The following is a 20500-nucleotide window of genomic DNA, read 5'->3' as shown; positions in this document are numbered from 1 at the left end:
CCACTCGTGTGTTTTATCTCTCCCTATGTAGAGGTGTTTCATATTTTCACAGCAGACTCGTATGTTTCACCCCTTGGTGTGTAGAAGTGTTTGTTAGTTGCATAGCACACTCATGTGTTTCACTCCTCGCTATGTAGAGGTGTTTGTTGGTTTCACAGCACACTCGTGTGTTACACTCTCCGCTATGTAGAGATGTTTTTTAGTTTTACAGCACACTCGTGTGTTTCACTCCTCGCTTCGAGCAGTGTTTGTAAACTATCTTTTAACTTATTGAAATCAGTTTGAAATCAATTTGATTCTATTTCTTTTTAGATTCCTTGGATTTCGTCTTCTTTGTATTTTATAATTGGCTTTAATAATTCGACAGTAATGAACCTTTGTTGAATTTTTTTTTATCTTTTCCAAAATGTATCTTTTATTTAGAAAGTGGAAAGAAGTGTTCATTATGCAATAATGACGAATTAAACTTCCAACATCACTTACCTGTTTCGTAGGAGTATTCGACAATGTCCGTTTCAGGGCTGAATAATTATTATTCTGGAAGTATTGTGCTCTCTAATGTTCAGTTAAATATATATCAAGAAGTTAAAATATATCAAATCTGGGCTGTTTTTCTCACCGCGTAAATTCTTTTTATGTTTCGTTTTGTTCCAAATTGTCAATACATTTCTAAATTCTCTTTTCATTACACAACCAAGTGTCAGTTGTTACTATATGTACATGAATGGTTTTTTTTATAGCCGGATCTAGGACAAGATTCACTGGATTGTCTGGTCCAGACTCGATTACTTACAGACCGCCGTCATGTAGCTGGGATACTGCTGAATGGGGCGTTAAACAACAAATAAACAAACAAACAAAAACAAGATTCCAGTCTCCACACTTTACAACTGTTTCTCTCAAAATCGTCTATATTAGCAAATAGATTGTCATTGAATACTGTTCTGTCTGTGTTGTGACCGTATATATTAGCAGATCCTAATGCCTTTAAATGTTATATTAGTTATTATAGGTACCATTCACAATATTAATATTCTTCTATTAAAAAAAGGAAGAAAAATAAAACAAAGTTCGCGGGCAAACAGTCATACGTCCCATAGGTTCAAAGACTGAAGGTACATATAGTAGTCGTGTTGTTTACATAGTTCGTTATTTCATGATTGAGAACTCGGATAGATTCGTATAAAAAATAATAAACTGAACCGCAAAAGAAACGTCACCCCAAGCAACATTGCATGAAAAGTTGTCATTTGAATATCTGGGTATTTTTTCTAAAATTTAACATTACCTTGTCTGGAAAAATGAAAGTTGATGATAAAAAAACAAAGCAGATGACAACAAAACCGATCGCCCAAACGCATCACGGCAACCGCCATGGTAACCCGATGCACGTGAGTTCCGTGTAAATTGAAATGCCCCCATTTCTTGCCCTAAAAAAATCCACCCAGATCGGAAAACATTCATTCGTTATGGAATTGCTACCACATGCCAAGATTGACAAGAAATCAGCGACACCAAGCCGTTGGACGATTGCAAGCTGGACAAACCGCCCGGCAAGTAGCAATGCATTTCAAATCCACGTCAGGACCATATACAGGCTCCAGCAACGGTACCAGACCGTCAACACAACAGATGACCGACTACGTACTGGAAGACCAAGGGTCAACACCCGACGTCAGGATCGTCAGATTGTGGGACAGAATCTTCAAGATCGCTTTGTTACTGCACGACAGACCATGAGGACACACCTGCGACACATTAGTTCGGACACCGTGCATCGACGATTGACGAGCAGACACCTCAACTGTCACAGGCCACACCGAGGACCCATTATGACACCACGTCATCGCCGGGACCGTCTTCAGTGGGTAACATAGCACCAGCATTGGCGCCATCAGCAGTGGAGAAGAGTCCTCTTCTCAGACGAGAGCCGTTACTCTCTCAGACTCGTGGGTTGGTCCGAGCATCATGGTGTGGGGTGGAATTGCACAGAGGGTCGGCCCTGTGGTCTCCCAGAACATCGGTCCAGGGAGAGGCAATGGTGTCAGCTGCTCGGTACATTGATCAAGTCTTGAGACCACAAGCCATACCTCATTTGGCACGTCGCCGCAACAACGAGTTTCAGCATGATAACGCCCGTGACCTCTCTGCGAGAGCAACAAGAGAATGGCATCAGAACCATGCAGCGGCCTGCCCTCACTCCCAACTTTAATCCCATTGATCCCCTGTGGGACGAGATTCAAAGACGGCAGCTGAACTGCGTCAGGCGTCCATCAGAGTGTGGGCTCAAGTGTCAATAGCCTTCATCAACCGCCTCATCCATTCCATGTATCGACGTTGCACGGCAGTCATCAATGCACATGGCGGACACACGAGATACTGACTTGTGATGCCATTTTCTCAGAAGCTAGTGGTGTGTTTCACTTTTAGAACATTTGACACTTTAATTTCAACCTTGATGATCAGTTTTGCTAAGTTTAATCTTTTTAATATGTCTACATTATATTTAGAGTGTTTGGACAAATAAGGTTTCTCATATATCTATCCATTGTGACGTTTCTTTTGCTGTTCAGTATATATACTGAGTCAAATTAAAAACTTCACATTTTTAAAAGTAATCCCATATATGATATACAACGGACAAATGTATCAGAGAAGGTATTTTTTAATCATTAATGTCCAAAGAAGGATTTTAATAAACTGTGGTAACCATAATTTGTTCCAAGCACCTACGGTATTCGGTAATAACATCAACAGTTTAAATCATAAGTCCCAAGCACGAGATCCTGATGGCACACAAGTTCAGTAGCGTGTATTGCCATCATGTGCGTCGACAACTGCCACACAACGCCTCCGCATGGACCTTGTGATGCTTGTGAACACATGATTGGGAAGACGACGCCATTGTTGCTGCAAAATGGTGCCAAGATCTTGCACATTCTGTGGTTGGTTCTGGAGCGTGCGCAGACTTCTGCCACGAGCACCCCAGACGTGTTCGATGGGATTGAGGTCGGGTGACCTTGACGGCCAGTCCATGACGTTGACTCCCGCATTCTGAAGGAAATTCCTTGTCAAAATTGCTGTGTGGGGTCTGGCATTGCCGTGTTGGAAGATCAAACCGGGTCCATATGCTGCCATAAAAGGCAGAAGTTCTGGTGCCAGTACCTGGTCGCGGTAAGCAGCAGCGTTGAGGTTGCCACGGATGACAAGAAGCCTGGAACGTGCATTGCCACATAAAGCACCCCACACCATGCCACTTCCGCCTCGAAATCTGTCAACTACCTGTTCACAACACTGGGCGTAACGTTCATGACGGCGCCTCCACACCATCGCCCTACCATCAGCAAATCGAAGATTAAATCGGAATTCATCACTGAAGACGACTTGATTCCAATTCCTCTGAGTCCATCGTAAGTGTCGCTGTGCCAACAATTGACGTTGACGTCTGTGTAATTGATTCAGAATCGGCCCGCAGTATGGCCGTCGTGCTTGAAGGTGAGCAGTTCTCAGACGGTTTCGAACAGTTTGCGCACTCAGTCTACCCCTAAACAGTTCATTTCTGGTTGATGTAGCCGTCAAAAATCGGTTACGGAGGTGACGCAAGACAATCTGACGATCCTCTGCATGTGACGTCACACGTGGTCGACCTGGCAGAGGCGATCAGCGGTGGTACCCGTTTGCTGTAGACACGTCTGTAAATCATAAACAGTCCGTCGACTACAACCCATCGTCCTTGCGACGTTACCCTCTTTTTTTGTTAATGACTGCTAACAAGTATGGCTGAAAACATGTGCAGTATTATGGCCACGTGACCAGTTGCACGTGAAAAACCACTTTTGCCACTATAGTGCTGTGCACATGATTGTGATCGATTCACCTGCACAAAAACGGGTGTTATCTGAAGACAATACGTGGCCATTACTGTTTAAATACACAATAAGGGCCCACAATGATAACTGGTCAAAATGTTAAAATTTTAGGATTGCTGTTCAGTAAATATGGGATTACACTTTCTCAGTAAAGTACATTCCCGTTCGGAATTCAAACCAAAACACTCAATTGCAATTTTTACTTTACTAAGAAAGTGTAAGCCCTAATAAACCAACATTTGTTATATTCAACAATTTCTATGAAAGGCATTGTAAATTCGATACCCATAATTCCATAGTGGTAACAGCCATTGATGATTCAGTCTAATGGTTATGAATAACGTTAAGTAATCAGTGGTAACAGCCATTGATGATTCAGTCTAATGGTTTAGAATAACGTTAAGTAATCAGTGGTAACAGCCATTGATGATTCAGCCTTATGGTTCAGGGTGTCGTTAACTAATTAGTGGTAACAGCCATTGATGATTCAGTCTAATGGTTCAGAATAACGTTAAGTAATCAGTGGTAACAGCCATTGATGATTCAGCCTAATGGTCCAGGGTGTCGATAATTAATTAGTGGTAACAGCCATTGATGATTCAGTCTAATGGTTCAGAATAACGTTAAGTAATCAGTGGTAACAGTCATTGATGATTCAGCCTTATGGTCCAGGGTGTCGTCAACTAATTAGTGGTAACAGCCATTGATGATTCAGCCCAATGGTCCAGGGTGTCGTTAACTAATTAGTGGTAACAGCCATTGATGATTCAGCCTTATGGTCCAGGGTGTCTTTAACTAATTAGTGGTAACAGCCATTGATGATTCAGCCCCATGGTCCAGGGTGTCGTTAACTAACTAGTGGTAACAGCCATTGATGATTCAGCCTTATGGTCCAGGGTGTCGTTAACTAACTAGTGGTAACAGCCATTGATGATTCAGCCTTATGGTCCAGGGTGTCGTTAACTAACTAGTGGTAACAGCCATTGATGATTCAGCCTTATGGTCCTGGACATCGTCAACTACCCATGGATTTCGAAGGTATGGTGACGTTGCACCTATGTGTCCTTTTCCTGGTTTGTGGTTCCTTTAGCGACGATTGCCGTACCACTCACTTTGCAGTTGCACCAATTTGTGTTTGTACACAATACTCTGATGATTCACTCTCTTTCCAGCATTTTTGTGAATTTCATTTAAGATTTCGGTTATCTGTGTATGTTTAGGTTTCGGTGTATATTTAGGTTTTCGATGTATATTTACAAATTCCATTGATTGTACGTTTGCGACGCAACAGGATGCTTCCTCGGGTTCTTCTTTGTCGTCAATCCCATAGATTAGCACTTTATGTTTTATCAAATACAGCTCTTATTTCACCACACATGTGGGGCGAGAACAATTTCAGTGTGAACGCCATTGAAGATTCCTCTGAAGAGACAATGCTAACGACACGATTATGTTCACTCGGTCACTACCATCTTAGTACAAGCGACATAATCATGTCCATAATCATAAGAAATTAAAGAATTAATCATAAGAACTAAAATTAGAGTTCATCGTACGATTCCGACTATCTTTCATAAGCATGTATATCTGAACCATTATCAAATAATGATGATTCTAGGTGTTCGCAAAGCGGTGAGCATATCCTGCCTGCCTCACCGGTGGCTACGACATGCAAAGGCATGTCCACTGTTCACCTGAACAAATGCGGGAACATATGGTACAAGTCATGATGGTGGAACTGCATTAGACATAATTGTGTCACTGATGCGTCAAATTGGGAAATATCCTCCACATGTCTACCATTAAAGCTTCACTGAATGGTGTAACCCTGATCAAACAACTTTTGAGCAAGAGTCATATGACGCTCTTTGAAATCATTATACAAGTTGTGAAATGTGCACACCAAAGACTGGAGAAGTCTCACTTCTATCCATACAGTCTGGTGGATAGTTTTGAATGACTCTGAATCTGTTTGCATGCATCTAAATATGAAACAGGTGAGTCGGAGGCCCAGGTGGGTAAATCAGTGGAAGGGAATTGGCTATTTGACCATTATTGAATGATATCAGATAATCGATATACCTGAAGCTTATGTTAAACTTCTCGGCAAAAGTCCCAATATATATTTTGCCAATGTGAGCAGAACTTGTGAAATGCCTACAGAAGCAGGTCACCAAGAAAGGGAGCTCAAGATGGCGCCAATGGCCTTATCTGGATGCCTACTTCTTGTCCAAATGTTCTATCCCCAAATTTCACATGCATGTTATCTGTTGGGAAGTCCACATTTGTATAAATTGTTTTCTTGGTAAACTTCACATGGCATTTGCTTTCATGTTTCCAAATTGTCCTGAACCTTTGAGGATAGAGATATAACTATATCTATGGTCACCATATATAATGACAAATGCCCCATGAAACAAGGTTTTAAGAAATGGAGGTTTAGCGTGTAGGATAGTGGTATACAAAATTGAAAAAATAAATGTTTTGACATAATTGAACTTATATTTTATTAGACAAACTTCACTCATTACGGGGCGGAACGTTCAAAATAACAACATAACAAGGTACATGTAAGCAGAGCAGGCACTTTTCGATCTTCCCTTTCTTCATTGTTTCACAAGGAGGTTTTCCTTACTTCATGTGCATATTATGGTCTGAATGATGGTCTTTATAGTCAAAGCATTTATAGTGTAAGCATTGCAGAGTTAGCTCTACTTAGCTGTTTATTTGTAGATAATTACATACCAGTTTATATGTACCTGTAAATACAAAACAAAAGTCATTCTATATGTAATAATGTTGTACCATAATAGGCAGTATATTGCTTGAACATAAAACATAAAACTGTCCAATAAAACACACCACAAGTCTATACATTGTCAGTTTACAGCTAACAATTGCTGCTGTTTAAATATTCAATATCATATTCATACTATAAAGCATTCAATAATCTACATACACGACCAAATGGCCCAGCAGATGAGAAGGCTACAGTGTTTGTACCAGATGATCTAACAGATGATTAAATTAAATTGATAATACAGGATGGCCCAGCAGATGAGTAGGTTATACTCATTATACAAGAAGGCCCAGCATATGAGTAGGTTATACTCATTATACCAGATGGCCCAGCATATGAGTAGGTTATACTCATTATACCAGATGTCTTAGCATTGTAGGTTATACTCATTATACCAGATGTCTCAGCACATGAGTACGTTATACTCATTATACCAGATGTCTCAGCATATGAGTACGTTATACTCATTATACCATATGTCTCAGCATATGAGTACGTTATACTCATTATACCAGATGTCTCAGCATATGAGTACGTTATACTCATTATACCAGATGTCTCAGCACATTAGTACGTTATACTCATTATACCATATGTCTCAGTAGATGAGTAGGTTATACCCATTATACCAGATGTCTCAGCAGATGAGTAGGTTATACTCATTATACCAGAAGGCCCAGCAGATGAGTTCGTTATACTCACTATACCAGAAGGCCCAGCAGATGAGTATGTTATACTCATTATACCAGATGTCTCAGCAGATGAGTATGTTATACTCATTATACCAGATGGCCCGGCAGAAAAGTAGGTTATACTCATTATACCAGATGGCCCAGCAGATGAGTAGGTTATGCTCATTATACCAGATGTCTTAGCATTGTAGGTTATACTCATTATACCATATGTCTCAGCACATGAGTACGTTATACTCATTATACCATATGTCTCAGCACATGAGTACGTTATACTCATTAGACCAGATGTCTCAGCATATGAGTACGTTATACTCATTATACCAGATGTCTCAGCACATGAGTACGTTATACTCATTATACCATATGTCTCAATAGATGAGTAGGTTATACCCATTATACCAGATGTCTCAGCACATGAGTACGTTATACTCATTATACCAGATGTCTCAGCACATGAGTACGTTATACTCATTATACCAGATGTCTCAGCATATGAGTACGTTATACTCATTATACCATATGTCTCAGCATATGAGTACGTTATACTCATTATACCAGATGTATCAGCATATGAGTACGTTATACTCATTATACCAGATGTCTCAGCACATGAGTACGTTATACTCATTATACCATATGTCTCAGTAGATGAGTAGGTTATACCCATTATACCAGATGTCTCAGCAGATGAGTAGGTTATACTCATTATACCAGAAGGCCCAGCAGATGAGTTCGTTATACTCACTATACCAGAAGGCCCAGCAGATGAGTATGTTATACTCATTATACCAGATGTCTCAGCAGATGAGTATGTTATACTCATTATACCAGATGGCCCGGCAGAAAAGTAGGTTATACTCATTATACCAGATGTCTTAGCATTGTAGGTTATACTCATTATACCAGATGTCTCAGCACATGAGTACGTTATACTCATTATACCATATGTCTCAGCACATGAGTACGTTATACTCATTATACCAGATGTCTCAGCATATGAGTACGTTATACTCATTATACCAGATGTCTCAGCACACGAGTACGTTATACTCATTATACCATATGTCTCAATAGATGAGTAGGTTATACCCATTATACCAGATGTCTCAGCAGATGAGTTCGTTATACTCATTATATCAGATGGCCCAGCAGATGAGTAGGTTATACTCATTATACCATATGTCTCAGTAGATGAGTACGTTAAACACATTGTACCAGACATCTTCCCGAGGCAAGAGAGTAAACTGACTATACAAGTCCAGTTTCCACACTTGCCGAACTAGGCTGGTATTATGGAGTTACATTTTGGCTGGACTAACGAGTCTATGCATAGTCCAATCAAAATCGCGCACCGAAATCGAAATCCGGTTCGTAAACTGTCGTGCAGATTTCGATCGATTGCAGGATTTGCAAAGCATGTGCACCGCCAATTCGTTGTCAGCAGATATTTTCCAAATCTTTTCATGTTTTTAATCAAGGTGCTCCCTTGATTTGATGCACTTCACGATGTAAGACCCGTTTTATCACGATACAGATCTTGATTATCGATCTGATCGTCCTGACTGGGCGCCACCATTTTGTGTGAAGCAAACGCAAGTGATACGAGAGGTGGAATCTGATTGGTCCATAGGAGAGGTTTAGAAGGGACATAACTGGTAATAGCCACTGGTGGCGCTACGATCGAGCCCAGGAATTCCAGCCTAGTTCGGCAAGGGTTGAAACTGGACTTTTAAAGTCAGGTAACTCTCATGCCTCGGGAAGATGTGTACCAGATGTCTCAGCAGATTAGTAGGTTATACTCATTATACCAGATGGCCCAGCAGATGAGTAGGTTATACTCATTATGGTGTGGGGTGGCTTCACAACTAATTTCATAAGGCAGCATAACACTGACCAGCAGTTTCTTCAGACCTCTTCCCTCACAGGACATGTTTGGGATGAGATGGAAAAACATATACGACAGAACCAACCGGTAACACTAGCTAAGTTGAACTAAACTTCTGTATCAACGCAAATGGTGGTCACACCCGATATTAACATTGTTAATTGCGTTTTTGTAACATCCCTCTCTTATTGCTCCTGATTAAATATTGATCAGAAGAATGACCAAAAATGATGTTGTTATTATTAATAACCTAACATTTACACCACTTTATATGAAGCTCAGTTATTTTTTCCGTTGGTATAAAATGTATGGTAGACATCCTATTTCATTAGAACATCCTAACAGTATGTAAATGCCATGACTATATTTTAGGGTATGCTTTTGTGAGGTCAAGCCGTGGCATCAGGGCTGCCTTGATTGTAGCCACGATTGCTAACACCTTCCACGTCACCCTTCACACGTTGTCTCTTTGCTGGAGTAGTCATGTGGCGTTTAATAACCACCTTCCAAGTCCATGCACAGCTGAAAGGTGCTTTCGTGCCAAATAGCATTCCCAGGTAACCCCGAGAACAGGTTTTGTGTGTTAAGCTTTACTAGAAACACATACGGATACTGATGCAACTTGGTGTAAAGCTTCCACGTCAGTGAGGAACGACCAAAGATACGTTCAGTATTTTATAATTAATTTTTCGTTGTGTTCATTGTAATACCTGCATTCAGAGTAGCTGAATTGGTCACGTGTTATTGCATTCATTTCCCAATGAATGTAATTAATTAAGGCCCACTACGTTTATGCCTACGGAATGTCGGGGAATGCCAGTGAACAGTGGACTGAATTCCCTTTTTGCTCACCTGTATCATCATGAAGTTATCAGGCCTAGTAACATTTTAGTGATATTTTAGGGTATCAAACCAACCAACAACAAAAACAAAAAGCACATGATAAAAAGAGTTTACTGACGAAATAAAGAGTTTTACAGGTATTTATGTCTTGTCTTGTTTCCCGTAGTTACCGTATGTATCACGCGCAGTCCAGAAACAATCGTCTGAGATGTCTAGAGAACAACAATATGGCCGACTACAACTACGGAAGTTTTGATGGCGATTCAAAGGCTATAATTGACACATGTCCCGTCAATTCACTTCGCCAACTCTTTGAAAAAGTGCCCCGAATGCACAATCTCAATGCAACAAAAATGCACTTAGTTCCCCGGACACACACAACACTTGGTATACCACAGCTTCTGTCAAAAGTTACCAGTTCTCTCGCTTCATGTCAGACATTAGTCGAACTACCAAATGTAGCAAGTCCAACACCGCCCAACTTCGTCACATTATATTCATGAGTGGACACTGAAACGAGAGTTCTGTGCGTAGTTACAGTCGCAAAACAACTTCACAGAAACACAGAATTAGCGAGACCTTATCGGCCATTGTCACTCAACAAACCCGTCCCGCACAAGCACTGCATGACATCACAGTTAGATACAACACCGCCGTCTTCCACACTCACTGCAGAAAACCCGGCATGGCACAATCTCAGTTCCACAAACTTCGTGTCTTCGGGTTTCATTTCTAACTCGCATTTTTCACAGAAGTTTGATCATTAGATCTATATTTCGTTCGGGGGATTTGGATATACATCGCGCACAAGTTTTAAAATACAATCTTGGATCCCTTTCCCGTTTTGTCCTCACCAATCCTTCATCTGCTGCAACGTTTAATATCCGTTTCTTCCAGTCCAAGTATCTACGATCTCTCCAAACACTTCGTTTATCCAGCTCAGTCCAGAAGTTTTGGCAACATTGTTTTCGATTCGACAAACTTCTGCAGGATGGCGGCCGCACCATTCCCTAACTGCGACTGCCTTGTGCTGTGTCACGCATGTTTGACAAAAGAGGTTTGAACATACATATTCGGCTTCATCTGGTTCCACAATGAAATATCGCTGTGACACTGATTCACTAATCCCAGGAATCGGCACTGAATTTGTCAAAGTTTGCAAGGGCGGGAAGAGAGGCGCCATCTTGTCGATTCGAGTAGACGATTGTAATTATTTCATCTTGAACTGGAACTTTCTCCACGATAAAGTCACCAATGTCATAATCGAAATAACCAAAGGCTCTCTGATCATCTCGAACAACTCTCCGTCAAGTTAAGCGTCACATGAAAATGTTTTGTTGCTCATACTGAAGACAAGCGAACTTGCAAAGTTCTTGACAGTTGTAAGCAGCAATGAACGCGCTCATGGGGCTTGGTTGCTAGGTCAGAAAGGGGGAAAACACATTTTTTTAGAAAGTAATAAAAGAAATCCGCAGTGCAATCTTAAGTACCATACAATACAATAGTAAATACAATAAACTCCATACTTGGTCACGTCGGCTGTTTATACGGTATATACCCAAGGTTAGACAATTAAGCCCAAACGTCTCCCTTGTTCATAAAAATGCATCTTATTTAACTGAATCTATGAAAAGAACGTGTCACGTGAACGTGTTTTGAAAACCGAAACAAATTGCAATAAGAATTCTCCAAGTAACTATGAAGCTATTCAGACATTTTTTTTATAACAGTATTCTATCTTTATAAATATAGGAACTACTTATAATGTCCTGACACTGGTCTATGCATAATAAACCTTAAAGAGGCATCTACTTACAAGAAATCATTCTTATAAAATATCATACACATGTGAATACAAAACCTATTCATTCAGTGGAAAGAGTTTGACTCTTAGTGAAACCCAGACAGTCATGGTTTATCAGAAGTTCGAGTCCGTGCAGCAACACTGCAACTTGATTCATGTTTTTTTTGTCTTTTTATGTCTTGCTTGACAACGGTATACGGATCTACACCGAAACGCCGCATTTACAGTAATTAAAGAAGTTAATGGTATTTAGATTTTCCGTCTGGATTTGGTAACGTTGGCAATCATACTTGTTCTCATCATGAAGAGAAAGATAGCACACTCTTGTTGTGGATCATTCCCAAGTTTTTACCACCATGATGCACACCATTGTTTCTGTCAGGCTGATATCCCAGATGTGCATCCAATCTGTTCCCCCAGAGTCCTTGTCGGTAGGACTTTCGAAATAATGATAAGTACAAGTGTACATTACAGTTCCGGTGTGAGTTGCGGTTCTACAATATTCAAAGTACGTGCGGCAGATCAATAATGGTTCAGACCACGAAAAAATCGAATAGACAATGAATTTCTACCGTTTAGAACAAACAATGAACTATTACTTTCTGACCATAAAAACTGACAATTATGTTTCTTGAACAAAGAAAATAATGATAATCCCAGGACGACTGCCATTTTATTCCTTCATTTCAAATGATCCAAGGGTCTGTTACCTTTAGGCAGAGGAACAAAGCTTCAATTGTGTAACATCAAGTTAGCAACCCATGTGAAACCATCCACAAACCAAGAATCATTATCAGGGCGAACCTGGAAGTTCCAACGCACGGTGGTAGGTTTCGAGCAAACTTGAAGCCTGGTACCTGGGTAGAGGAAGAACATTAGGATTTCGTGCAGAATCTCAAGTAACGAATTTATGTAGGTTGTACGTAACATAAGTGCAATATACAGCACAGTGATATCGCGAAAATCGAATGGAAACAGATATAGTTCATGAGAATACCCCAAGCATTAGCGTTAGGTATAATAAAAATGAGATTAGATATTTGAATGGAAATAATTTAAATAATAGAAATTCTGGATTGGAAACCGACCAAGTTGTGCAATCGTCTTGTGTTTTCTATGAAAATCCCCTTGGCGTATCTGGTTCAACCTTAATAGTTCTTGTATATATGATCCGTTGTGTCTGGGGTCGAATTCTGATTCCAACCAATGATCATCATGGATTTGTCAGTGCCATTATCCTGTTCTGTGCTACTTAAAAACGGAAGGACAATCCAAAAAATCCTGACAAATACTGTTTTATTGCATCCTGAATACCGCATGAGACGTTTACCAACAGTACAGTTACATTGTCCCTGTCAAACCGTGTCCGGTTGCGTTGTCAACAGCAACAGCAAGGAATCATATTAGTGGGAGTGGTGTTCGTTAGACTGTGGTGTGTCTGAGCTGCTTGGAGTAAAGCCGTCGTTCTTGATGCCAAGCATCCCAACCTTGAATGACTGCCGCTTGCCTGGGCAAGATATCTGTTGTCTCATAACCACTGTCAGCATTAACATCATTGTGGCAATAAAAGAACCCCCTGCACAGACGAACGTCATATCCTTGTCAAGTAACCTTGACAGATAACCTGAAAAAAACATGCAGTTTCCTTGCTAGTTTCATCGAAGACGTTTTGCCTATGTAAGTTGGGAAGGTATAGCATGTACATCCGATACCTCCAATTAGCCATGATGTGAACTGGAACATGCTTTTTGATTATACCGTTCCGTTATTTACCTTGTTTCAAATGACTTGCATCCATTGTTGGGTTACACATTGGGAAACCTCTAACTAAGCATATTGGGAACGTTAGGCAATAGTATATTGAGAAAAGAAGTCAATACATTGATGTATGTAGCATGAAAGTTGTTCCTGATAGGCAACGTCATTTGCATATTTATCGAAACATTATACCTAGTTTATCAGATTTGTTTATCGCATCGATTAAACTAACCATTATATGATAAAAACTGATCATATTTGTACTACCTTAGTATATCAATCAAGGCGATGCACGTTTATACCTCTGTCGGATTCTTTAAGTATTACTCTATATGAGTTAATTACCAATAAAAGCTTACTTTGTAAAGGCCCTCCACCGAAAGCTCCAATCCCTTGACACATCACACATATGCCGAATATTTTGGACAGATTAGTGAGTCCGAACAACTTGACTAAAACTAGTGTATACACACCGTTCCAACCACCTGAAATAGTGAGATGTTCCTAAAAGTTCGCTATTTTCACATACGAACGTCAAATTTTATAACACAGATAAAATTCACGATTGAAAGATATGATTACTAAAACTGGAGAAAGTTTACTTGATATAAATGAACTGCGTCAGTAGTTTTGGAGAGGAAATAATGTAGAAATCGACGGAAGAAAATCTCACCTAGAGCTAGCCCATATGCTGCCCCGTTTATGTAGAAAGCAAGAGATCTTTCACAGAGCGGTACAAGGAGATCTGTGACACCGCACATGCACAATGAAAAGATAAATATGTAGTTTGCAGCCTTCTTGCTCGCCATAGAGATTCCAGAAAAGATGACACGACCAACCATGCTTCCATATCCCGAAGTAGAAACTATGAGAGCAGCCTCTGAAGTCGTTATGGTAGATAGTGAGGCAGTTACGTAGGCAGGCAGGAAGGTGGAGAAAGTGTAGTAACTGAAGCCGAGGGTGATGTGAGCGACTGAGACCGTTATTGCTCCTGGAATCCTGAATATCTGGAGACAATTGACCAACGTCTGACTCAAGGAGACAACTGGACCATCAGAAGAATCTTAAAGAATGGGGAAAGGACATTGTGAAATTGGTTTCAATATGATACTGAAATAGCAAAGTTTTCCACGACAAATCTTTCGAAATGAGCTGAGATCAGAAACTTTTAATGTATACTTACTTGTACTGTTTCTTGGAGTAATCAGCATGGCGCAAGGTATGAAGTGTAGCGTCAGTGCGCCATTGATGAGACATGTACCCCGCCACCCGGTCGTGTCAGCAGTTACGGCTGATAATGGTGGCCACATCAACATACCAATAGCTATCCCCGTTACAGATATTCCAACGGCTACAGGTCGCCATTTTGAAAACTGTTTGGTGACATGTACCATGGTCGATGTATAAGTCAAGCACGCACCAGTACCTGAGTAAAATAACGAGAAATATAATACTTTCCAAAGATTAATGGGTTCAATGTCATTTTTGCTTTATTCACATTAAAAACCAGTAAATGATTTTCCAAGCTTCTTTATTATTCGACACTCCTGGCCCCAAACATTTGGATACAATTTTATGATAACATATTGTATTTGCAATACCCAACTGCTGGCGTATTATATTTGTCCTTTAAGAAGAGTTACTAGGGTTTGGTAGTTAGTACTAGTTACTCACCACCCCATTCATTGATTAATAGGAAGTGATGCGATACAGACCTGGCAAAACACCGAGTGCGAAGTACAACACATTCAGGTCGTTCACCTGACTGCCGATGATAAAGCCAGTGACAGCCAGCAAACCTCCAAATAACGTGGTAAGTCGACTCCCGAGGCGATCCACACACACCACTCCAATAATTGCTTGAATAAAGGTTTATGGAGTTGAATATGGTTGTTGTGTACAATAATTTCCAGCTTATTATGACTGATAAACTATTTTGAGTTTAACAACACAAGCTCAAAAACAGGACAACAGATTATATGTGTAATTTGTACATGGTTGGTTTTCGAGCGTTTAATTTAATATAATATTTCAGGGTTAACCACACGAGTAAATATATCTTTTATGAGTAGTAAAAAAATTGTAATTAAAAAGCTCCTAACTCTGGTGTCCATAAATTGTAATTAATACATTTGGAACTGAAACTGGAACAAATTTCACAATGTTAAATGAGTGATGCTTGAACCACTTGAGTCAAATGTGCTGGGACTTTTGCTGCCTGCGTAAATGAAATGAAAGACCACATTACTAGTTTTTGCAATTATAACTTGAACGTATACAACGAAATATATCTGCCAACCCTAATGGGATCAGATTCTGAATCCTGAAATTGGTTTAACTTACATGCAATCCCAGAAAATCCACCAAAAAGAGCTCCTATCCAAGTCACTTCCTCCTCTGAGACACCAAGAGATTCCTTCATGTATGTGTACATGACACCATACGACGTTGCTAAACCGCCATAGAACATGTTGGCAACGAAACAACTGACCACCGATCCAATCTGCCGGTATTTACTTGTAGTAACCTCACGGGTACCCTCATGAGTGCTTGCCACAGATTTGCTGTCTTCGACACATTGCCTGTGGCTGTGACGAATGCTCTTAACATTGTCATCATCTAGTGGACCACGGGGACCCTTGTTGCCATCTCGACACATCCATGTACCCATTCTGAAGTCACCAGTAACATCCGCCACATCGCCGGCAGACATTGTACCAATCTAAACTAAACTACACAGGACCAGTAATGCTCCCACTGGGAACATCTATTGATAAATGTGATGGTGTCGGTTCTCTCGACCCTATAGAGAAGAATATGCGTCTTGAATGTCAGGACATACCTTAATAATGCAAGTGCATGACCACACGTATCACACTTGTTTGTTCTGCTTTGGTCTAGATATTGTAGCCCCAATGTGTGCTACCCATAGTGCGTCCGTGACAAGTAATTTACTTTTCCAATCATTAAGGTGGGTAGGTTGGTCATAATCTAACCAAAATTCATTATTGTAACTATTTTATTTTCATACCATATGGATTACTTCAGGATTATTTTCTTGAGATCGAGAACTTGGTTTTTTTGGTAACATTAACACAGACTTAGATTATGTAAAAACTGATATGTAATATATAAAAAAGTATATGTACTAGAGACAACAAAAATTTGAAATAGTTCCTAACTGGTCCTCAGCTTCGTCAGAAGCATTGTCAGACGGAATGGCAAAAATCTTTAGTGATTTTTTATTTTTATTTTATTTTCCTTTTTTATTCATCTCAGCAGGTACATCATTTATATATAAATGTCATGGTATTCAAGAAATGTACGTCTTTTCATACATATAAATTCTTGCCTGTAAAGTCAACGCACTGTATCAGTGTGTCTTACAATTTAGTTTTTAAACAAAGTGTGGAAAGAAGACCAGAAACTGAAATAGTGTGCATAGTTACAATTTGTAACTAATTATCTCATGCTGTATGTGTTCAAAATGTGGCATTAATCCCTTACTACATTGTCCGATATTACTTGTTTTGTTATTAAAAGTGACAATATTCTATGGGTTGTTGTGTTTGCCTTGAAATCCAAACAAAACATTTTCTCTGTTTAAATCAATGGTTCCTTCCACAACGGATTTTATCCAAATGTACAGTTTCTCCCAAATCTTTCTTACATGTTCACAATCATACAACATATGGATTATAGTTTCAGGTTGATTTGTACAGAAAGTACACATAGGAGAATCAACATATCCAATTTTATATAAATATTTGTTAGTTGTAAGAATGAAGTGAATAATCTTAAACTGAGTGCATCTTTTGCCATCAATATATGTTCCTGCCAATGTGTTTCACTAAATGTCTTATTTAGTATACTTTCCCATTTTTCAATGCCATGAAATTTAACAAACTCCTCTGCTGATGAAGTCTTGTAAAATGTTTTACTACCTATATTTTGGTTTAGAAGATCTGATATATTGAGTGACATCGTTGGTCGAGGAGATATAGAATTGGAAACATTGTGTTCCTTTACCTTACAAAACTCCATAATATTCTATATAATTTGTTTGGATTCCATACATATGCACAAAAAGCATCAAATAAATTAAATTTATCCACTAAATCCCCAATGAAGGTGTTACCTCTGCTTGACCAATGTTTATAAAAGATTGGGCTAATTCCTATTTGTATTCTGCTGTTAAACCATATAGACAGTTTCTTTTTGGACAAGTATGTTGCCCAAGCTTCCAAAATCCATTCATGGTATTTGGCGCAATACATACATCAACATAGGAGACATCTGCCAGCCATAATCTCTTTTATTTGGAATACAGCAAGCAACTAACTCAGTCCATCAGTCCATTTTGAGTGAAAACAATAAAATCTTCTGATCCATGCAATCACATCCTTTATAATTGGCATTTTAATTCCGCCATGTTTTGGGTGTTGAGACATTATTTGTCTTTTCACTTTATCCGGATTTTCCTTCCATACAAATTAAAAAAAGTCTTTTCTGAAAAGTATCAATCACATCCTTTGGAGGGTTGGGTGTGGAAGAAAAAAACATGATTCAATTTTGACAACAAGAAGCTATTTAGGACCATATTTCTACCTATTAGAGTCAAATTTCTTACCGTCCATAGGTTCATTTCTCTTTTCATTTTTCAAACTATATTTTAGAATTGTCCACTACAATATTATCTAAATCAACATTAACATACCAATCCTTCCATAGTTTATATCTTGATCTTTTTTTTAAACCAATCCAAATTATTTTGGTTTTCACCGCATTAACCTTAAGACCGGAAAATCTCGCAAAAATCTGCAATGTGTGCAATACAGCATAAAGGCCTTTTTCTGTTCCATCCAAACTTAAAGATGTATCATCTTCAAATTGTGACAGTAAGTGTTCAATTTTTCCTATCTAAATTCCTTTTAAGTTTAGGATTTTTTCTTATCTTATTTGTCAAAATTTCCGCACAAATTTATGAAAATATATGGCGACACTTGGTCACCTTGACGACAGCTTCTTAATATCTTAAAAAGGGACTAGCAAATCCATAAACTACTACACTAGATTCCATGCCATTAAAAAATGCTGACGTCCATTTTTGAATTTATGGTCCAAATTGAAAGAATTTTAATGCATTAATGATAAAAGTTCTATTTATCGTATCAAAAGCTTTCTCGAAATCTGATTTGAACAAAATATGATGCAATCACAAGGAGAAGCATACGTGCCCAAATTCAGCTACCTCAATTTCAGTAGATGAGAATTTTATCAAGCTAATATTCTTTCGAATGAATTTAAGAGCATAGTAACACAAGATCAAAGTATCGCCAAAACACATCCGAAACACATATGTTGAGACCCACAACAAACAGCACGTGCATGATACTGCATTTCATTCCATTTTGAAAAATAAATGTCTGAGTAATCGCCATTAGAAGAGATGAGAATAGGTTTATGACACACGACGGTACTTGACTTTCATTAACGTCATTAAATAAAATGAACTCTTCCAGGACGACAAGGGCAGTGCTCACCGTGCACGAATCGTCAATGCTGACAACCAGCAGCACAACATCCATACAATGTAACGGTCAGTAACGAGGCCAGACCTTTGAACACGTCTAGGACATGATATGGAGACATGTGCGTCAACGTCATAGGCCGCCGACTACGTTGGCTGTACTTGAACAAGGGCAGCAAGAGGAGTGGGACAGATTCCCTCAAATCGCCAGAGGGAAACTCACAGGCAGTGTACCTCGTCGAGTGAATGAATGTTTGACAAATCAGGGCGGTTTTACGCACTGCTGATCCATCCAAGCTGAAATTTCCCATCTTACCCCTGTCGTCCTTCAAGATCGTTGGTGTTCATAACATCTACTATCATACTTCAGTACCAGCTGTAATATGTTCCCAATTCGTTTATTATTATCATCATTACTAGAAACTAATATCCTTTACAATTTTGGAAATTTTAAGTTAAATTAAGTCCGAGTATGTCCCACTTTATTAACTGTATACATGCACATAGATCTCCACTAGCTTGTAGTAATGTATGTACATTTAAGACAAAAGGTATCCTTCCACAGCACAGTTGGGTAAATGGACAGAAGAGAAAGGAATGCTTAAGCTTTGCTAATCTGCGGACAGTAAAGGCTGATGTGCTAAAATTGAAAGTGGTGAACCAGGGAGGCCACTTCCCAGATCTAACACTGGGTAAGCACATTGTTTTTTCAACTTGGAAAATCGAAATCATGGTCTCATTTTATTGTGTATTGTATTTGATTTCGATACTAAAATATCTGGAATCATTTTAGTGTTGAGCTTGTTTAAGGTCGCTTCAGTTCGAGATTTTCTCCCGCGTAAGGTTGATACGCCGTGATAGGACTAAAATGTAGTTCAAACTCACTCACTCACTCACTCACTCACTCACTCAAACATAGCTTTTGGCATTGCAAAATCAGAACTTGACCCCCAAAGAGCTTGGGTGGATTCTCAAGGCAGAACAACTTCATCAACATTGGACACCATGCCACCGAGAACCCTACTGTGTCAAGGACAGCCATAATGGACATGAAACTTCTTATGAGAGCTACAGTTTTCCAGTATCGACCATGATTTCTAGGTTTGTCAGCACCATACCCGTGCTCGTGGGTTTCACCGAAGTGGTAAACGTCTGAGACCTGCATCACTTCGGGCACATTAAGCTGACACGCCGTGATATGACTGGAATACTGTTAAAAGCGGCGTTAAACCCAACTCACCCACTCACTCGCTCATTCACGGGTGGTGAAACGTATACGTTTGTATGTAGATGTATAATTACACCTGACCACGAAT

General features: G+C 39.4%; 1 protein-coding gene across 1 annotated transcript; it reads right to left on the bottom strand.

Annotated features, from left to right (window-relative positions):
* Window positions 1-13175: 13175 nt before the first annotated feature.
* LOC124110369 (monocarboxylate transporter 13-like) lies at window positions 13176-16506 on the bottom strand. The gene is made up of 6 exons (XM_046469681.2): window positions 15998-16506; window positions 15370-15513; window positions 14838-15080; window positions 14328-14717; window positions 14014-14139; window positions 13176-13520 (listed from the first exon to the last, which is right to left on the bottom strand). Exons 1-6 carry the CDS (start codon window positions 16365-16367, stop codon window positions 13300-13302), a joined length of 1494 nt encoding a protein of 497 aa, XP_046325637.2. The 5' UTR covers window positions 16368-16506; the 3' UTR covers window positions 13176-13299.
* Window positions 16507-20500: the final 3994 nt, after the last annotated feature.

The sequence above is a fragment of the Haliotis rufescens genome, unplaced genomic scaffold, assembly GCF_023055435.1.
Source record: "Haliotis rufescens isolate VD_foot unplaced genomic scaffold, xgHalRufe1.0.p SCAF_9, whole genome shotgun sequence".
Taxonomy (NCBI): domain Eukaryota; kingdom Metazoa; phylum Mollusca; class Gastropoda; order Lepetellida; family Haliotidae; genus Haliotis; species Haliotis rufescens.
This window is presented reverse-complemented; position numbering and strand designations above follow the sequence as displayed.

Bases quoted from the DNA above. Each gene is read 5' to 3' on its own strand.
- LOC124110369 (XM_046469681.2), bottom strand. From the start codon at position 16,367: ATGTCTGCCGGCGATGTGGCGGATGTTACTGGTGACTTCAGAATGGGT. The intron at 15,514-15,997 runs GTAAGTTAAACC...CCTTTATTCAAG, and splicing joins TGGATTTTCTGGGATTGCAT to CAATTATTGGAGTGGTGTGT. The intron at 14,140-14,327 runs GTGAGATTTTCT...TCACTATTTCAG, and splicing joins AGCATATGGGCTAGCTCTAG to GTGGTTGGAACGGTGTGTAT.